This window comes from Tinamus guttatus, unplaced genomic scaffold, assembly GCF_059628265.1.
Source record: "Tinamus guttatus ecotype Peru unplaced genomic scaffold, ASM5962826v1 Tinamus_guttatus_pri_ptg000038l, whole genome shotgun sequence".
NCBI classification, from domain to species: Eukaryota; Metazoa; Chordata; class Aves; order Tinamiformes; family Tinamidae; genus Tinamus; species Tinamus guttatus.
The window spans coordinates 3,529,440-3,549,002 of NW_028288572.1; the positions used below are offsets into that span (position 1 = coordinate 3,529,440).

The 19,563-nt window shown below is 37.0% G+C and overlaps 1 protein-coding gene across 1 annotated transcript in view; it reads left to right on the plus strand.

Annotated features, from left to right (window-relative positions):
* ZFAT (zinc finger and AT-hook domain containing) overlaps nt 1–19,359 on the plus strand; it is a 77,543-nt gene extending 58,184 nt beyond the window's left edge. The window contains exons 12-16 of the mRNA XM_088534937.1: nt 132–270; nt 5,623–5,741; nt 7,605–7,731; nt 9,589–9,719; nt 18,973–19,359. Coding sequence (XP_088391063.1) covers nt 132–270; nt 5,623–5,741; nt 7,605–7,731; nt 9,589–9,719; nt 18,973–19,212 — 756 coding nt within the window. The 3' untranslated portion in view covers nt 19,213–19,359. The remainder of the gene's footprint in view (nt 1–131; nt 271–5,622; nt 5,742–7,604; nt 7,732–9,588; nt 9,720–18,972) is intronic.
* Nucleotides 19,360–19,563: the final 204 nt, after the last annotated feature.

A 19,563-nucleotide genomic window follows, 5' to 3' on the forward strand; every position in this document is an offset into this window, starting at 1 on the left:
CTGGCATTCCTGACCCGCTCCAAGCTGCTACAAGCATGTTTCTTTGGATCAAAGTACTGTGGCTTAGATCTGTTTCTAGAGAGTGTCGGGACATCTGTATTGTATTTTAATGTTGTTCTTTTTCTTTCTAGCCTTTCCGTTGTGCACACTGCCATTATTCTTGCAATATATCTGGCTCCCTGAAGAGGCATTATAACAGAAAGCATCCTAATGAAGAGTATGTAAATGTAGGTTCTGGGGAACCTGCAGCAGAAGCACTTATCCAACAAGGTATATTTCCACCATATAGGGCAATTTTTTTTTTTTTTTCTCTCTGAAGAAGGCTTGATGTAAAGATGAATGTTTGTGACATCCACTTTCCTCAGTTTACTGGATGCTATGTGAAAAAACACTGTTTCTTTTTAGTAATTCTGAAATGGCCACTTTTTACATATTGTTTAGTGTCTTTGTTCTTAGATTTATAAAGACGGATAAGCTGAAGTTTTGATTGACCTTGCCAATACCATCTACTAAGTTATATACATTTATCATTTTCCCTCACCTGTCTCTTTTCATAAATAAAGGATCAGTCTCTCCTTAAGTATATGACTTACTGTTCAATTTCTATGACATTTTTGTAAGGTTGAGCTAACAAGAAGGACACTGAACAGTAAATGGGACCAAATTATTCCCCCACTAGGCAAATAGAGTTGAAAAGATTACAGGTAAAATCAGTTAGAGATAAAAACATGGTAAGTTTTATAGTCTGGAGTTTTGGATGCACAATGTGGGTGCATGTTTAGGCCTAAGAGTAAGCAGGAAAGTCTGCTGGTAATAAATTTATGAATAACCTAATTAAATGTTTAGATATATATTAACCAAAGCATTCTCTGTGGAGGTTTTTAGGCACATGCACTGTGCTGAAGTGCCTCTCCACAGGAGCCAAACACTAGACTTCCTACTATCTTCCTTCTCAATGATTGAGACCAGGTGAGCAGCTTTTCAAGAGGACATAAACTGCCTCTTCTTGCTGCAAATAGGTGGATAAAAATGATATGCAGACTTGATTTAAGAATGAACTCTGAATTCTTGAACTAAAATAGTCTGTGTTACTTTAATCACCTGATGTGCCAATTTCAGCACAGAAGCCTAAGGTAACAAAATAATCCTGGTAAAAACATCTGGAGAGAAAGGCAACAAGGTTTCAGGCAGCATGTGAAATTCAAGATGGAATACAGGAGCCAACAGGATGGCAAGGGAAAGTGAAAATTAGATTGTAATAGTTTTCAACACATTTATATGATACCAAAAAAAGTTATATTTCTGGGCGTTAGTGTTTTGTCTATGAAATTCATCCCAACTGAAATACTATATCTGATCTTCTGAAACCTTCTGAACTTCTGAAAGGATGGTCAATGCTATTAGTTGCTTGGTTTCTGGTATTTCTCCTTCAAATAGTTAGCACAAATTGTAATTCACTCCTTCCAGGACAGCTCAGCATATGGATGCCAGCAAAGGAGACAGGTGCCAGTGGAATGTTTCCCAAAAGAAGTTTTGCTCTTGTATGCTGGACAGATGCATCAAAGCAAGCAACTCAATGTGCAATATCTTGCTGAATATAAAATATATTTAGAGATTCAGGAAGGGCAAAATTAATGCAGTTCTATTGCCTAGTGTGGGGTGAAGTGCAGAGGAAGAGGAGAAACCCAAATCACATTGGGTTGAAAGTGTTTTACTAATTGATAAAGCTGAGATTCGTCAGTTCTCGTAATTTTAGGTGTTTTCCCTATTTTTGAATAAGAACTACGGGGTGTTTTTTTTTTTGGTGTCTTTCAGGATTTTTTGATATTTTTATGGTTACAGAAGAACAGAGAGCAGAATAATTCTGTGATAATAGATAATGAATAGAACATAATTCTTGCAAGATGACATTATTTCTAAAGAGCATTTTCAAATTATTCATCTAATAAAAGCTTTTGTCTATCAAAGGCATTAATTCACATGAAAATAATACTGAAATTCCAACACAGTAAAGAACATTCAAATTTAAATCTGAGACTCCATCTTTAAACTTGCATTATAGAGGAGAGAAGCACAGCTGCTTCAAGGATAAAACTTTCAGCCAGTGGTATTTTTAATGTGATATTTCTTGGTTCACTTTTGTCAAAAAAAAAAAAAAAAAAAATTAAAAAAATAGATCTTTGTCTAGAAATTTCTGAACCAGAATGTATAGTAGAATTATACAGCTATTTTCATAGATAATGAATGTACTCAGAGAGACTCTAGTAGATTCCAGCAGATAATATTTACCTGGTCTGTAAGCACAGGTCACTGTCCTGCAATAGTGTTTGTGAAGGCAGAGCTCTACAGCATGGGGAACTTTAATTTACAGCATATCTGAACATTGCAAGAATTTAATTCTACATAGATGCTCTTAAGATTAAGTTTTTGAGATTGAATTCTGTTGATGTCAAGTTAAGGATCATATTTGTAGTGTTTTAAACAAATAATACTAATCATATGGTATTTATTCTGTCTCTTTTGAGGGCCAGAAAACTGCATGTCTGAAAATAATTCTTTTCCACTAAAACAAAGCAAAAAAACAATCATGAAGTTGTACAGAATGCAAGAGCATTTTATAATGAAAATATTGCAGTGAGATTTAAGTAGAACAACCTTTCAGTGTTAACTGTAGACAGTTAAATATATATAGACAGGCTTTCATCCCTGACCTAAGATCTCGCTTTCTCCTCCCCTCCTTCCTCACCCTACACATCATTTATATATCACCTGCTTGCACTGCAGTGTTGTGCCAGCTTTCCAGATGATCACGTGGGATTTTAGAGCAATGGAGGCTTGATATCCATGTAGCAGCTACCCAGCATGTGCCACTTAGCAGGACCTGTCCTGCAGAAAGCCATGTTAGAAGGTGCAATTCTCCCAGGTGCAGCTTCGTCTGACAACTCCCCATGCTGCTCTGTGATACATCACGTGCAGTATCACACATCATCCCAAATTAAAAATATGAGACAAGAGAAGATAACAAAGTTGAAAGTCATATAGCTTGTGCCTGTTCTTCCTATTACATATTATTTGTTGTTACTTGTCCACTGAGCTGAGGGTGAGTTGCCTCACACTTGCTCATGTTTTTTCCCTGTTCCCCTACCTGCTTATGGCTGCATTGTAGTCACTGCAAATACCTTGATTAGAAATATTTATAAGAGTATAAATTGGTAGAGTCTACTCAAGATTCCTAGAAGTGCTTATAGTATAGAAGTGATAGCAAGGTAATTTGAGCAACTGCATTGGTGACAGATGGACAGCAGTATTTCATTTATGGGCTCATATTAGAAATTAAATTAGATCAGCCAAGATTTTTAAAAAATCTTTTTTTATAGAACTCTGTGATATGACATTTATTCATTAGAATGTTAAAGTAATAAAGGAAAATAAAAGCAATGAGAATGCAATGTAATCTTCACAGGGGACAAAAGTATCATATATGCATTACCCTACAATTTGATTTCTCCTTGCTTGTTTTTTTGGTGAGACTCAGCCTTTTGGATCATTTGATAGCTTCCTTTCTTAGCTTAATTTGCCTTGCGGTGCTTGGCAAGTCACATCTAATTTTTCTATGAATTGTTTTTTTTCTCTTTGTTAATTTTCCCTAACATCCATTGTTTTGTTTAGGTAATTATGCACTCTCTTTTATATTTGTGTTTGTGCAGCAACTTGTGCGGTACATGTCTGCTTTGGGGCCTCTATGCTATTTTAGACTGTTATCATCACACACTTTAATATAATAATTGTCTTACTGAGATGTTAGGCCAGTAAATGAGACTGGGAGAGCTCAGATTGATGCCATGATGCAAAGAAATTATGGGACTTTATATTATTTGTGTACATCATTTTGTTGCAGATGGCAATTTGGTATTAAAAGCAGGTGTTCTTGGAGAAGGTAGTGATCTCTCTATATGCTACCCATTTATTTAATGAATTGAGTAGAAATTAATTTTCCTGAGCTTTGATATCAATTCACTGACCCAGAGTTTTACATTATAGGCTTAATTCTGTGCTTCCATTTGTTATTCTTTAATTAAAGTCACAGTGATGTGAAGTTGCAGCTTTAGTTAATCTGGTGTATATTCATAATAATTTCAATATCAAAATGGAAAGGTCTTCTCTCTTAGACTTTTTTTGTTGTTGTTCTAATATGGAAGACTGAAGTGGAATTAATATTTCATTTAATTTTCTACAGTATATAATATCCTTGTTCTAATAAAAATCAAGCTATTTTACTGTTGTGAACTGTTAAGCCTATTAGTAGGGAAACTTATTTCTTTCCACCTTTCTTTCCATAACCATAGAACTGAAGTCTTTCTCCAACCACCCCATTCCTGAAACACTCTGTGCAGTCAAACGGGGCTTATAACCAGCTTTTGAGACTCCATTTGAAGCAGTTAGTGCATCACTAACTTCCTGATTTATCTTGTTAATTTGTCAGAAAAATTAACTAAAAAGAGCCTTGAGCTCAGGTTCCTGCTGGAGCAGGAGGATTGGACTAGGTGATTTCTAGAATGTTCACCATTCTGTGATTCTGTGAACAGCCCTCTTAAAAGAGACATATATATTTAAAAATTATGGAAGTGTGCCCGTATTGTGCATGTGAAATATTAAGATCTCAGTGTGGTTTATAAGAAGTTAAGATCTCAGTAGTTTTTACAAGCGCTTACATAAGAAAATACCAGCACTTCTTGAAAAGAATACAGTGCCCTGTAAGATAACAGAAAACAATTTATTTAGATGTTTAGCTTGCCAGAGGCCTGAATCTTGTAGAACCGTCGAGTGTACATCCAATGTGTATTTGAAACTGCAATGATACATAACAGGATACATAACATTAAAGATAGTCTGTTGGGAACCTTTGTGATTTGAAGTAAGGATAGTTTAGTGGAGAAAAGCCCTATTTTATCATTATTGAATACATGTGCCAGGCTGTGTTTATGGTGGGCCCGAAGCTAAACATTCACAAATGCCCTCAAACTTGAAGGAATTGTCACTGTAAAACTGTGACTAGTCTCCATTAGCTTGAATTTCTACCAGAATCACAACTGTGGGAGATGTTCTGCCCAAGCTGAAGCACCTCCTCCGTTGCCAGTAATTTTTGTGGCCCATTAAGGAAATGGGACAGTGCTGGCCAAACTCAGCATTAGGCTCACGTGAGCCTGATGCAGAAGTTGGGCAGTAGCTGGGACTAACGCAGATAGTGTCTGTTCCTGCTCTTTCTTTCCATCCCTCTACACATGCCTCGCTGGGGCCCTGGGTGTAGGAATGGGGAAATAGGGAAAGATGCAGGCAGGGACATGGGATTGCTGTGCTTTCCCAGACATACAAGTTGTTCCTGACTCCTTCCATTATCATCATCCAGATTGTTGCTTAGACCTTGTTACGTGTTCAACTACTTTGTTTTTCCTCTTTTTTTGTCACCACAAGGCTATTGGAGAAGGCTATTTGGAGAAGGCAAAGTGGTTTGAATTGTAATTGTGTGGTTTGACAGAATTGTGTTGAAATTAAATAGGTCCTTATTGCCTTGAAAAAGAATTTATGTGTAAAGTAACTTAGCTTATTTGTGTTTCCTTTTAGGTGGCATTAAGTGTCCTGTTTGCAGCTTTGTCTATGGTACGAAATGGGAGTTCAACAGACATCTTAAGAACAAGCATGGTCTGAAGCTTGTGGAACACGATGGGGAGACAAAGTGGGAGGTAAACCAAAGCTACCATGGTTTTGGCATTAAGATTTTCTAAGTTTCTAAAGAGAAAATAAAGGATGTAGAATAAGAAGCATTCAAAAATATGTTTTGGAGTTTTCGTAAGATTAGGAGGACGTGTGGTTTATTTTATGTACATTTTGAATGCATATAGACCTATGACTGTTAAGCTTGACTGCTTTGATATCTGATAGTATTATCAAGGTTTTAAGTGCTTGCTTTGCTGCATTTTATGTCTTTCACCTTAAATCTAGAAAACTGAATTGACCAGTTAAAACATGGTAGGAGTCTACAGAGTAACTTTTCTGTCATTTGTTCTGTTTTTCCAGATTTGACCTTAAGTATGTAGCAGTCACAGTATCACTGAGGCAGATCAGACCTTAAAATAATTAAGTTAGACCAGGAAACTGAGTTAGAGAACAAAAACAACATAAAGTTTCTCAGTTTAAGGAGAGGGGCAGCTGCATGAGAGGGTCTTATCCTTTCAAACTTCCCTCTGTTGTTGTGTGGGTAGCAATTTGTTTTAAATGGGAGCTGTTACTGTTATGTAAGCAAGCTGCCTTTAGGTGCAGAAACTATTGCAAAAACAGAAAACTATCTAGGAAGTTGAGTTTAAAAAAAGAACAGTTGGCAAGCTTAGCAGTGAAATCTTTTTAGCTGCCTGAGTGGGCCATATTGGTTTTTCCAATGACGTGAAAAGGCAGAAGTCAACTGCAATTGACTGCCCTCCCCAGTTTAAGACCTATCCTGCGAAATTTCAGGCAATTCTAGCCTTAGGCAAAGCCCTATGCATGATATGGAAGAGTTCTCCTGCAGTTCTTGTTCAACAGGTTTTCAAAATCTGCTGATATGGTGTGAAATCCTTGTAAGCTGTCAGACAAAGTACGTTATGGACAGTTATTTAAAGAATGAAGGGCCACTGTTAGAAAAGGTAATTCTTTGAAATCTGGTGTCCACATACGTTTCACAAACTGTCTTCTGTCCACTCTTGCTTCTGTCCCCAGACCTGGTAAAATAGGAGGACCAGAATGTCTGTGATGTGGAAATGGCTCTAAGTTAAATAAATAAGTAAAAGGGCCCCTCAAAACAGGAGTACATGCTGACAGCTTGTCTTGAAAAAGTACAGTTATGCAAGATTTTTTTTCTAAAACAAATGCCATTTTTAAACTTCAGATGCTTTTTACCAGACCTGCAAAGATTAGCATTATAAATTAGTTTTGCCTAGAAGGTGTTTACTAGACCCTGGTGCAACGAAAGTCAGTTGTTGTTGCAGCTTGGAGCGGGTCAGGAATGCCAGACAGCAACTTCATAGAAGCTGGAACTGACTTTGTTTATTAGCTTACATGCAGTACATTTATATGATTCTAGCAGTTAGTGATGTAATTACACAGGCTCCTAATTGGTAGACAATGACCCTTACAGCCCTTACACTTGTTTAGCTCATCCTTTTAGTTCAACAGCTCTTTTATTCCCTCTGACCTTGGTCTACTTCCTTATCTCCTAGTCAGCAGTCCCTTTGTTCTTTCACTGAAACCTGAAAGCTGGAATTGAGCAGGCCTGCTGGGCAGCCATGTCTGCGGCGCTAACCATTCCTCTATAAGTTGTTAGTTATGAAATAACTGTAATGTAACCTTTTAAACAACTCTTTGAGTAACATCTAGGAGTATGAACCTCTACTGTAATACCATAACTCCAATGAAATTAGTAGAAATTCTAATGTTGGATTCTGTTTCACTCGTTATTTGTAATAGTCATTACAATACTTGCCATACAACATTATGCGAGAACTTTCATTGGTCTCTAATTTGCTAAAGTACAAAACAGATTTTAAATGTGTCGGATGGTTTTTGTTTTCAAGTTAACTGCTGAAGTTTCTGAAGAATCATCCACTCAATATCTCCACATCACAGAAGCTGGAGAAGATGTTCAGGGCACTCAAGCTGCAGTAGCTGCTTTGCAGAACCTTAGATACACTTCTGAGAATGGTAAGTTGCTTTTGTTTGATGGCTGAGGTTGAAACACAAGCTACATTTTCCTTTCATAAACCTCTGAATTTTTTGAGTACACTGGGCAGTACATTATCTACTATGAAACTATAAACATGGTGAGATTTGTTATCCAGAACTTATTTTTGGAGTTTTATATTTTTCTTTGAAGAAAAATAATGAGAAATGGCCCTTGTTTACAAATTTCTGTATCCGTTCAACATTTATCATACTTACAACATCCTTACAATATTTATCACACTCTATTCTGGACCTTTGTTATTAGATGGGTGGAAGTTTCTCTACTTATTATTAAATGTATAGTGAAATCAGCTGTCTTGGCAGAGTAGGTGATATGTATCTAACAGCAATTCTCCAGCTATTTTTTCTTAGTCAACCTGCCTGCAGAAGTGAGACAGTGGAATAGCTCAGTTACCGCTTTCCTAAGACAATGCTAACAAGCTTTATTCTAATGAGACACCAAACAGAAAGTCAGTCATTCAGGATCACGTTGACCAAGCAGGAGAGGCATTAAATAATATTTGCCAAGTGGGAAATAACAAAGTCTGGAAGAAAAGAGAAAATAATCAGGTTTCTAAGACTGTTAAAACATCAGAGAACAGAATAAGATTTTATGTTTGAGCTTTTCAATATATACTTATATATGTGTGTGTGTGTGTATGTATATATGTATATTTATATATATTTATGAATAAACATATTTTGCCATTATTTTGATCCTTATAGTTTTATTATACATATTTCAGAATCTCCCATTTTTAAAGGAAATTTTCAAACATGTTGTAACTAATATTTTGTAATTAATAAAATGTTAGTGACAATTTCTATGTATTATCTAACTTCTAATCAATGGGAATACTTAATGAAGAAAACTTGAGAACTTTTCTTAAACTTTTATATATCTCAGTTAAAATAGGTGAAATCATGCAATATAGTGTATGTAATTTCAATTTTAAGCATGCAACTCTAATTTGCCAAGTGAAATGATTTTCTTTAGTACTTACCAAGTTGAGGATACTTCTCTGACATCTTCTGGGTAGATATGGAGAACAGTGGTATCTTGTCTAAAGATAGTTTCGCAGAAAAACAAAACAACACAAACAAACAAACAAAAACAGGAAACATTGTCCAGTACCTGACTGGCCTCAAAATCTTTCCCTTTCACTCTACCAGAAGAGTGTGAGAATATGGCTATACATGTTTTATAAATCTACTTTTTCTTTGCCAGGGATATACACATCAAGAAGATTACTAAAAAAGACATAAAGAGAGTCAAATGTTCTGCTGCTCTACCTACGAATGATGAGCATGATCTCTCTCAAGCAATTAACTTTTTCTCTTCAGCACATTAGTGATAACAGGATTTGTTTTAGGTTGAGTGGAATTACAGATGGCCAAACAGATGGTAAACACAAATATGTAATATCCTATGTAACTACGCTGCTTATAGTGTAGAGTTCAGGTTCTGTTAAAATTGAGCTTCTGGCAAGCACACATTTACATTTCTGATGTCTTGCAGCTTCCTAATTTACACTTACTGTTATGAGTTGTACCTGTTGTTTGTGTAGTCCATATATTTTTTCATCTCTTTCCAATAGACATAAAAATGAGCAGTGTGGTTTCACTTGCTGATGCATGCCTTCTTCAGGAAAATTTGTTCTGTGAATGCGTTCTGCCATAGATCTATTATTAAAGTGTCATGTTATTTAGCTGTTGGAAATTTATAGAGTTCTGTGAATCAGGGTGAAGGCAGGAGGAAAAAGAGTTTCTGTAGCACTTAGCTTCACATACCATTTTTTACATGTAATGGTCTTATGCTTTCTATCTTTCTGGTAGGTGAAAGACTTGACCCAACAGCTGTGAACATCCTGCAGCAAATCATTGAGTTGGGTGCAGAAACTCATGATGCCACCGCAGTTGCTTCTGTGGTTACCATGGCACCCGGGACAGTAACGGTGGTAAAGCAGGTAAGAGCTCTTAGAAAAGAGTTGTGTTTTGTTTCCTATATTTGTTATGAAAAATATCGTGTTCTGCGACAAATAAATTCTGAATGACCGTGCAAGAAAGACACATGGAATTTTTCCAAACCTAATTTTTGACTGTTTGTGTGTATGTATTTGTGTTTATACATACATACTTTGTATGTGTATACATAGACATACGTATACATAGATATGTATGCATATACACACCCATATATATAGCATATATATAGTCTTACTTGTAAGATTAGGAGTGAATGGTTGTGTGTGTGTCTGTATGTGCATGTTTGTGTATATATGCATATTTGTTTGAAAATATGGCTTTTCCAAGACTTTTTCGGGGTTTTTTTAGATCAATATAACTCCATTTTGATTGAGCACCTAGTTTCATTATCATCTAAAAGAAAGAGAAGTTCCTTGGCACAGCATCCATATGTAATCAGGACAGTCTGAAATGTCCTTTTGGCTCATGCAGAGCTGTGAGGTGCTCACAGAGGCAGACTTGTAGGGTCCTAAGTTGTGCAAAAAAGTATTACTTCATAATTTCAGGCTTCAGGCTGATAAAGCATTAGGCGACGTAATTTGTGGTAGGCAATAGTTAGGCATACCTTGTAGAAATAACTTTATATATTGTTTTATTGAAGAATGTTTGCACTGTACGATATTAGTAAGGCACTTTTAAGAATGGTAAGATACAAAAAAAGTAGTTAAAAGTTAGTATTATTTTTAAATCGAGATAGTAGTGTTGTATGAACATCTCCCCTTTTGCCCAATATTTCCTCTCCACAAGTTTCTGCTATCTTTCCTTCTCTTTTCTCCATTTCTCCTCACTGTGTTCTCCAAGATCTGCTTCCTTCACCTTTCCTATTCTGTCCAGTGTGATGGTGACAGGACAAGGGGTAGTGGGTATAAATTAAAACGCAGGAAGTTCAATTTCCATGTGAGCAAGAACTTCTTTCCTGTAAGGGTGGCAGAGCACTGGAACAGGCTGCCCAGAGAGGTTGTGGAGTCTCCTTCTCTGGAGATCTTCGAAACCCGCCTGGATGCCACCCTGTGCCACGTGCTCTGGGTGTCCCTGCTGGAGCAGGGGGGTTGGACTAGATGATCTCCAGAGGTCCCTTCCAACCTCAACCGTTCGGGGATTCCTCAGGGTCTTTGTGCTCAACATGGTTGATAACTCAGGGAACCGAATGAACAGTCTCAAATTTCTGAGAGTTTAGCTAACCCCATTTAATTAAATGAGCCAAAACTCTGATTTCTTTTGAATGCCAGGACTAACTGTTAAGTTTAATCTTCTTCTGTCGTACTGTGGATATTAAACTCAGAGGGGTGCCATAGGAGTGGGGAGTCCATCGTCTAGAGAAGCAGAGTTTGAGTATTTCCTAACCATATCTCCCGAAGTCAGGGAAAGAAGGCAAAATTGCAATAAATTACATTTTGAAATGCTCCTTTGCAATAATTACCGGATACTTCGATTAAAAATGTTATTAAGGTTCTTTTTTATGAAGAGTAACAGTCAAATTTTGTGATTAAATAGAATGAATATAGAGGAGAATGATTTCAGTTCTGCATTATGTGCAAATTTCAAAACACCTTTAGCAGGAGAGCCACTGCCAACAGGCATGCTGTGCTATATTTATGACTTATTTAAGGGTGGAGTGGAGGATTAGCCATTGCTGTCTCTGTGCTGCCTGTCAATACCATTGAAAAGTGTTCTTCTCTTAAAAATGTTTTATTTCTGTGGCCCTTCTTTTAGTAAAAACCTGAGAGAGAATGGCTGTTGAACTAGAAGGTGTCAATGAGAAACTGCATTTGAGAAATTGCATCATTAAACTTAAAAAAAAATATATCATTTTAAATGATTCTCCTTCACGATTGTATCTGTTCAGTTTCTGACTCCTCTTAAAATCTATCGTCTTCCTTGTGTTAGGCTTTGAATTGTTGTTAGGCTTTGGCCATAATGCGAACAGGGTTATATTAAAATTTATTTCCTGCCCTCACTTTTTAATCCATGTATCTAGCCAGCCTTTGAGGTTACAAGCTGCTGAGCACTGATCACTTCTTTGCCTTGCCTGGGAGCTTTCCACCACTTTTGCTGGTCTCGTATCATACTGGCATAAGCAGCACTCTTGTATCACCTGAAGTATTGAATTCTCAGAGAATCTCTTTGCTACTTTTCTTTTTTTTTCCTCTCTTTAGATTCCTATTAATATAAAATCCATTTTTTCTCCCTGACTTAAAGTTGCAGAAAAGCAAAATTGGTCCATTAAGAATTGAAGTGGACTCAAGCTGAGTGGACCCTGGGCTACCTCTATTTACACTGCTTTTTTCTAGTAGTTTGCTTTGATATTGTAAACACTGTTCCTCTGTTAAATGTTTCATGTTTGTACTGGAGTGCTTACTGATTTCTTTTTCTGGTAGCCTTGGCGGCTTTTTACTATTCAGTGTGCAGCAGACTTGTGAATTTTCCAAGGAAGTATAAAGTGGAAGCCCACTGGAAGTAAAGGACCAAGGGAAGTCTACGGATCTTTTTGCCTTTTTTTTCCTTCTTGTCATGTATATTCTTTTAATTTTCTGTGTAAGTTGATTTTCAATTTCTGCAAAATTGACAGCTTTTTTTTTCAGTGTTCCTGCTTCTTATCTTCACAGCAGTAGATTCCTTCAGAATTTCAATGACACCTATTTTTAATTTGGTGGGGGGGAATCCATAAATGACATTACCATGACTGTAATCCTTTCCTATCCAAGAACTGACATCTCTTCTTTTTTCTTTAGTAGCGAGTCGCTTTCAGTGGGATATAACTCATTTGTGCCTACTACTTTGTCAGTTTTTAATTATGCTGAGTTCCTAATTGTTAACCTTGAGGTGATCTTAAGACATGTTCATATTTCACTTTACCACTGGAAAATTTATTCCACACTCTGTTCTGTGACCTTCAGCTTCTCTTGTGGATTGTGAGACAAAAAATTCATTCAGAGTGTCAGCAATATATCAGCATCATCTGTCAGTAAGTTTCCTCTCTTGTTCTCTAATGGCCTCTCCGAGTCCTTGCTGAGCAGCTTGGTTCCATTTTTTTCCTTAGCATTTATTTAGTATTCTGATTTTTATGCTGTTATGTGTTGCTGGTTGCTGGGTTTTTTAGGCTATATTATTCATTTTTCATCCGTTCTTACCTTCACCCCTCATTCCTGCTTTTTTACACTAAGAAATTTCTACTAAATCCTCAAATATTAGAATACACAAGTTAAAAAATACTTTTTTGCTGCAAATGTTACTCTGCACTATTGCTGTCTCTGTCTTCTTTCCCCTCCCTGGAACTTTCCCACGTTACTCTACTTCTCCTTTATTTTTCACCCAGAAAACTGCTACTCACACTTGGTACCTGGAATTGTGTTCGAATCCAGGTGTATTCCCTAATTCATGTTTCCAGGCATCTTGTGTGAAGCACTTGCAGTGTCTCACATGACCATGGGACTTTCTTTTGTGAATAAAGAAGCTTTTATCTTAGTCTGTAAGTCTTTTTCAGTACATTGCTACATGCTGAGTGTATTAGTTAGCTCTGATTTGTATTTTTGGGGTGTTATTTTCTGCCAAATCAGTTGACTGAAAGGATCTCGTGTTTACAGTGTTCTACCCCTACATTATTGCTCTGAGTGGTACTATGTAGTTCTACTGCATGTATGTGAAATCATGTGTACGCATCATAGTGCAGCTGAAATCCAGCTCCCAAATTGCATGTTGAGACAAAAATGGTACTTTTCATTTAGGAAACTTTACCTGACTTTGTAATAGAAAAGTCTTGACAATATGACAGCAGCCAGTCCCAGACTGAATGAGCTGCAACTTTTGTTTTCGAGTTGCAGAATAGTCTTATTTGACTTGCATTGTGCCTGGTAACTAAGAATTGTTGCAGGCTCCCTGCAGTAAAACAAAAAAAAGAGGCTGTCTGATAACGAACATCAGGATGTGCCACATATAGACAGGGTATGTCTAGAGCCTGAAATTGCATTAGTTCATTCTCTGAGAACTGGTATACCAAGCTGTCATCCAGTTTCAACTTTTTCTGACATCTAATTTGGGAGAAATCCTATTCTGTGACAGCTATGAAAACATGCATCTGCTAAGGAACACAATGCACATCAAATGCCTGAGAGAAAACCAAGATGCTAGTCTGACGTTTTACCAAAATGGCCCGAGCAAAACTCCACAGTGAAGATTTTACCACCGCATGGGACAAGAATCATGTTCTTGTCTGTGTGAATCCACTTTGGTTGCTAGTTATCCGGGTTGCATCTTCCTTCAAGACAGAACTCGCGTTATCTGGGTTGTTCTGCTTGAGGTTACAGAAAGATGCAGTCAGTAATAAGGAGGAAAAGGTGAAAGAAAAGAGCTTTAAACTTAAAGAATGACTGAGAAAGAGGCTAATAAATTCTTCTGAACAATATATCTGGGTGAGTGCTGCACACAAAAATTCTTCCACCACCTTTCTTGTAGCACATTAGCATATAAAAGCTTTAATCACAAATACAGGGCCCATGTGCTAAGTAATAGTGGTCTAAACAATCCTCTCCCGTCCCTGTGAAAGACCTCACCTCTATCTTTCTTGTGACTCTAGAGCCATCACTTCAAGCTCACCATGTTTAAAGATTGTGTCAGTTCTCCTGCAGAATTGTTCTTCCTCATCTATCTGTTTTCTATTTCAACCCTTACGGGATTTAGCTCTTTTTCTTGTTATTCAAACCTGGTGCTACCTTCAGGTCGAGTCTATGGGTCTTGCATTTAAGAGGCAACTAAATACTGCTGATTTACTCTGCATTCTCATTTTACTATGGTCTTTTATTTCAGTCATGTAGCTAGAGTGGTTCTCCAAGTTAGCATACTTTATGCTGTGTTTACCTGGATATTCGTTCTTTTGACGATTACGGATGCTGTTTTGCCCCTTTGGTTTTCATTCAGAGCACAATTCAAAGATTGCCTGTCTGCCCCTCTTGACACCATGCTGCCTTTCAGTGTGTCCACTTGATCTTCCTTTTTTTTTTTTTGCCACATCAGACAAAAGCTCTTTTTTTTTTTTTTTTTTCTACTTCAAGGCTTTTTACTGGGTTCTGACTTAGTATCCCATCTCTCATTAGTTGTGGAGATTTTGACTCCTACCTTTGCTCAGCCCATAAAGATTTAATTGCTCATTACTTTTTCAAACAACTTGCTTAATGCCTTCTACCATATTGTGCTTAGTTATGTGGATTTTTAATGAAGAGCAATTTGTACTTCATTGTCTTCTCTCAATTACTTTTCAAAAATATGATGACAGCAATTATCTGTGCTGAGGTTATTGGTGTATCGATACTGCTGCCTGTCTCATTGATAATGTACTCCTCCCCTTCCCTTTTATTTTCTGTATCTGCTTGCTTCTCTTGTTTTATACCAAAATGATAAAGTCTTTGGAGAGGTGAAATATTTCATACTTCAGAATACCTGGTCCAAGACACATCCTGATTCAGAACATTACATTAATGCTGACAGTTAAGGGATCTAATTGGCTAGGGAATATTTCCTCTTTCTCTCTCTCATTCAGAAATCACAGAAGACTGATTCTGTTTTCTATATTTCTATATTTGTACCTTGGAGGGTTACATAGACTGTACTTAGGGTTAAGCTGTGTGGTAACCTGCTTTCCAACCTTGTAAATAATCTGCTGTGAAGAGCAAGCACAGCTACTGTTTCACTAAGTAAGCAGTTTTTAACAAGGTTAAGAAAACAGTGAATTTTCCTTGGTTCACATATTATTTTGTTTCCTTCCATCTTTTTACTTTGTCATCTCCTCAAGCTCCGGTGAAATCCTACCGTGGCCACGGTCACTATCTCCAAAGTGCCAGCTGTAGAGTGCACCTCTTCCCCGGGCGTCCTGGGATGGCAATAGGAGCCTCCACAGCCTGCTGTAATTCTGACTTCCTGCTAGATCTGTGTGATTAACCTTTCTTCTTCATGGTAAACTGAAAGCCACTTTCACCTTAATAACACAAGAGAGAGGCTGCAGTGGAATTGGGTCAAGCCCTGCAAGGCTGTTTAAAATGTACTCTGGGCTTCCTATTCCTGCCAGCTTCAAAGAAATTAAAGATACTAATTACTTCTCAGAGTGACCCCTAGAATGAAAAAGCAGCTTTGCTCGTTTATTTTAAGTACTTTCTTTTAATCATGAGATTGTTAATGAAGGCACAGGGAAGTTTTTCCCGCAGGCCTTTGTGAGAAACACTTAGCCCATAGAGAATCTCTGCGGGTATTGGGTTGGTTTAGCCACCAGCAATGGAGGCCTTCAGCTTCTTGCTGCCACTCTTTAAGCAAGGATAAGCAGCCAGATGCTTTTCAGCTGCCTCTCAAAGAGAAAAGAGGTCACGAATACCTGTCTTGAAAACACTGGAAATGACAATAAAAAGAATTGAACATAACAACTTCATTCATTCTGATGGCAGCTGTCCCACTGTGTCATCAGTTTGAGGGATGTAAATTAATGTTTTGAGATTATTCCCTGTGGAACAATCTAATAGGAACCAAGATGAAGCATGTAAACACGGAATTTACTTGAAATGTAAATATCCAAAATAATTTAATGTGGTAATTTGTCAAACTAAAAGAATTCCAGAGAGCTGTCCAAAAAGATGTTAAAAGCTAGAAACACCAGGACTAAGGGCATTAGTCTTCTTTACCCTATATGACAAGGGTTAGAAAACTGCCAATAAAGGCAGGTAGGGAGGTTAAATTAACTTTCTTTATTGGCAATTTTCGTTTCAAAAGCATATAAAACTGAGTAAGTATTAAATTGCTGCTATTGAATTGAATGAGATTCTGGTTTCATTTCAATTTTATGTCAACTGTTCTTCTTTTATTTATTATTTATGTACACTCACCAAAATATGCTTAAAGTTATTTATGTGTTTTCATTTAGAGTGACTAAAGTGAAGCCGTACAAGCCCATATTCACACTGTGCATTCCTGCAGCTCAGCAAATGTAGTCATGTTTATCAAAATGACTTTTAGGGGGGCTGAGACCTTTTGTCAGAAAATTGTGGATGCTTTGCCAGCACAGGAGCAGTTACTGTGAATTACATAATTAAAAGGCCACATTTCAGTCCTGCCGATCTGTGAATTTTTTTTTAGTTGGAGATCTCAGTTATCAAGGGTCTAGTTATTTGCAGACTCCACGAGCGGTGAGGTTTTGTTTACCCTGTGTTTTAAACTTTAGCTCCTGATGAAGTTGAGGATATTCCAGCAAATCTGCTGCTGCAGCAAGTAGCCTCAGGAGATAGGAGGGCACACTTACAAAAGGGGAGTCCCATGCCAGGATTTGCTAAATTCCTGTTGCTTTCTGCAGCAATAAAAAGGAGGGAGGACGGGGGAAGAAGCAAGTCAAGAATGTCATGTTTCTTTTCTTGGCTTAGCTCCTTGCTTTTTGAGTAGGGACCCAAGTTTTGCATTATTAAAGGATAATCTTTGACATATCCCGATTTTATGACATTGGTTTTTGAGGATGGTTGCAGCCAACATTACCCATTTTTTTTGTGAAATGTTGAACTTGAACTTCAACAGGGTTTGCTTAAAAAAGATTTTAAGAAAAACATTCAGATATATATTGTAAAAGAAAAGGAGCATGGAAAGACTCTCATCTTCATCTCTATTGTGCAGTTTCATCCCTGTAATCTGAAAGCTGGGTACAAAGCCCGAGTTCGCCTCAGTAGGTGCCGTCGTGCTATTGTGGGAAGGTCAACTAAAGTGGCAAGATTCTCTTTAGAAGTTAAATCTTTCACTAGATAAAATACACATGTATTTCCACCACCGTATCACAAGCAGAATGACTTGGGGATTTCTAAATAATTGAACACCGAACATACTTGTTATTGTTCAAGAAAAAGCTTTGTATAGCCTCATGAATTGAGTGAAAGTGCAAAGGATACAAAGTCCTCAGGGCTTGCGTCTCTCTTAAGTCTTCTGGATCTGACAGAAATTTTAAACACGGAATAAAAAAGAAGTTAAAGGAAAAGCCAGTGTCGAATAATGGGAAAGGCTGCATAGAAAGAACATCATGTTAGAGCACATCATGTTAGAGCAATAAAACCCTAAATGTGTAGAAGGTCTTTTTTTTTTTTTTTTCCTTCTTAGTCTCTAATCGAAGGAGTCAAAACACATGCTTGGAAATTGCACTGTAGTTATTTCCTTCTATTACACTCCCCTTTGAAACAGCAATATGTGCTGTTAGTGACAATACGTCTTCATTATGTACATACTTCATTCTGTTTGCACTTGTGGGTGGCTTGACGTTTATGATCCAACACATAAAGCAGTTCTCTAATGAACACAGTGTTTCGGTACAGAAATCATCCAGCATGCTTTTGGATATATCTTGTATACAGAAAAATTGCTCTTCCATTCTCTCCTGAAAAACACATTATTGTATTGCTAATACTGGAGAGGCTGCATTTGTTCAACGTGACTTAGAGTTTTCCAATGTTTTGACATTGGCTGAGAGTATTGTGCATAGGAATTTGTATGGATCCACAGAGGAATAAAAATTTGTTCTTGAATTCTAATATATACTGAATTTTAAGAGTTCTTTTGATTTTGATGCCAAGTTGTGTTTTTTTTTTAATTATTATTGATGAGTAGTAATATTTATGTCATAGTATGTCATTTTTTGATTGTTCCCATCAGTATACTTTTAATACTATAAAAACTACTGCCTCACAAACAATGTGTCTTGGAGATGTATTTCAGTAATACTTACAGCTCACAATTCCCTAATAAAAGTCCTTTGATGTTCTCCATACAATTTTTGCTTTTAAGAAGTTTCTTGGCTCAGAAAAAAAAAACCTGGTGACTAGCTGTTTTTTGAGATGGTTTTGGATGGATTCTCAGTTATACTAGAGGAATCATTTGACTTCAGATTTATTTAGATAAGGGTGGTTTGAGTGAATGACTGCTGAGAGATTAAATATGTCTCCAGAGTTGTGCTTTGTAGCTGTCCTTGTGTATCTGAGATGCAGTGCATAGCATTACAAAGTACTGGAAGCAGTAACTCTTGTTAGTCAAAAATGTTTACTGTAAATTTCCAGTATAAATCTGCTGTTTTCTTTCAAAAAATCTGTTTTTCTTTCAAATTTATGTGTTGTATTTGCATTAATCACCACAATAGCAATTATTTATTTGAAAAGTGAAGCTTCTATGTCCTCTTTAATGTCTTCCTAGGTAAAAGAGGAGGAGCAATCAGCCAATCACACTCTGATGATTCAAGAGACTCTGCAGCAAGCGTCAGTGGAGCTGTCTGAGCAGCATCACCTGGTAGTCTCATCAGATGAAGTGGAGGGAATCGAGACAGTGACTGTCTACACGCAGGGAGGGGAGGCTTCAGAATTTATAGTTTATGTGCAGGAAGCTATGCAGCCTGTGGAAGAACAAACTGTGGAACAATCTGTCCAGGAACTCTAGGAAACAGTATTCAAAGGGGATGGTTACTTGATTTGTCAAAGCCAAAACTTCTATTTCTTTTCATAACACAGGCAAAATGAAACATGCAGGTAAATTTTCAATTCATCTGTTACTGGATAGTGATTTGGCTGGATGGATTGTATGAGAAATTTAAGCATATCATATACACAACTTCCTCAAATTTTGAGGGAGAAAAAATGTTCATATTTTGAGGTAAAGATTTCTTCCTTTTCTCAGAAGACCTCTCGACCTGTGAATCCTGAAAAATGTGCTTGGTCACTTCAAAACTGTGTGTTATTCTTACAGTAATAAAACATCTATAAAAGCCAGTCAGTATATCTAGAGAAATCA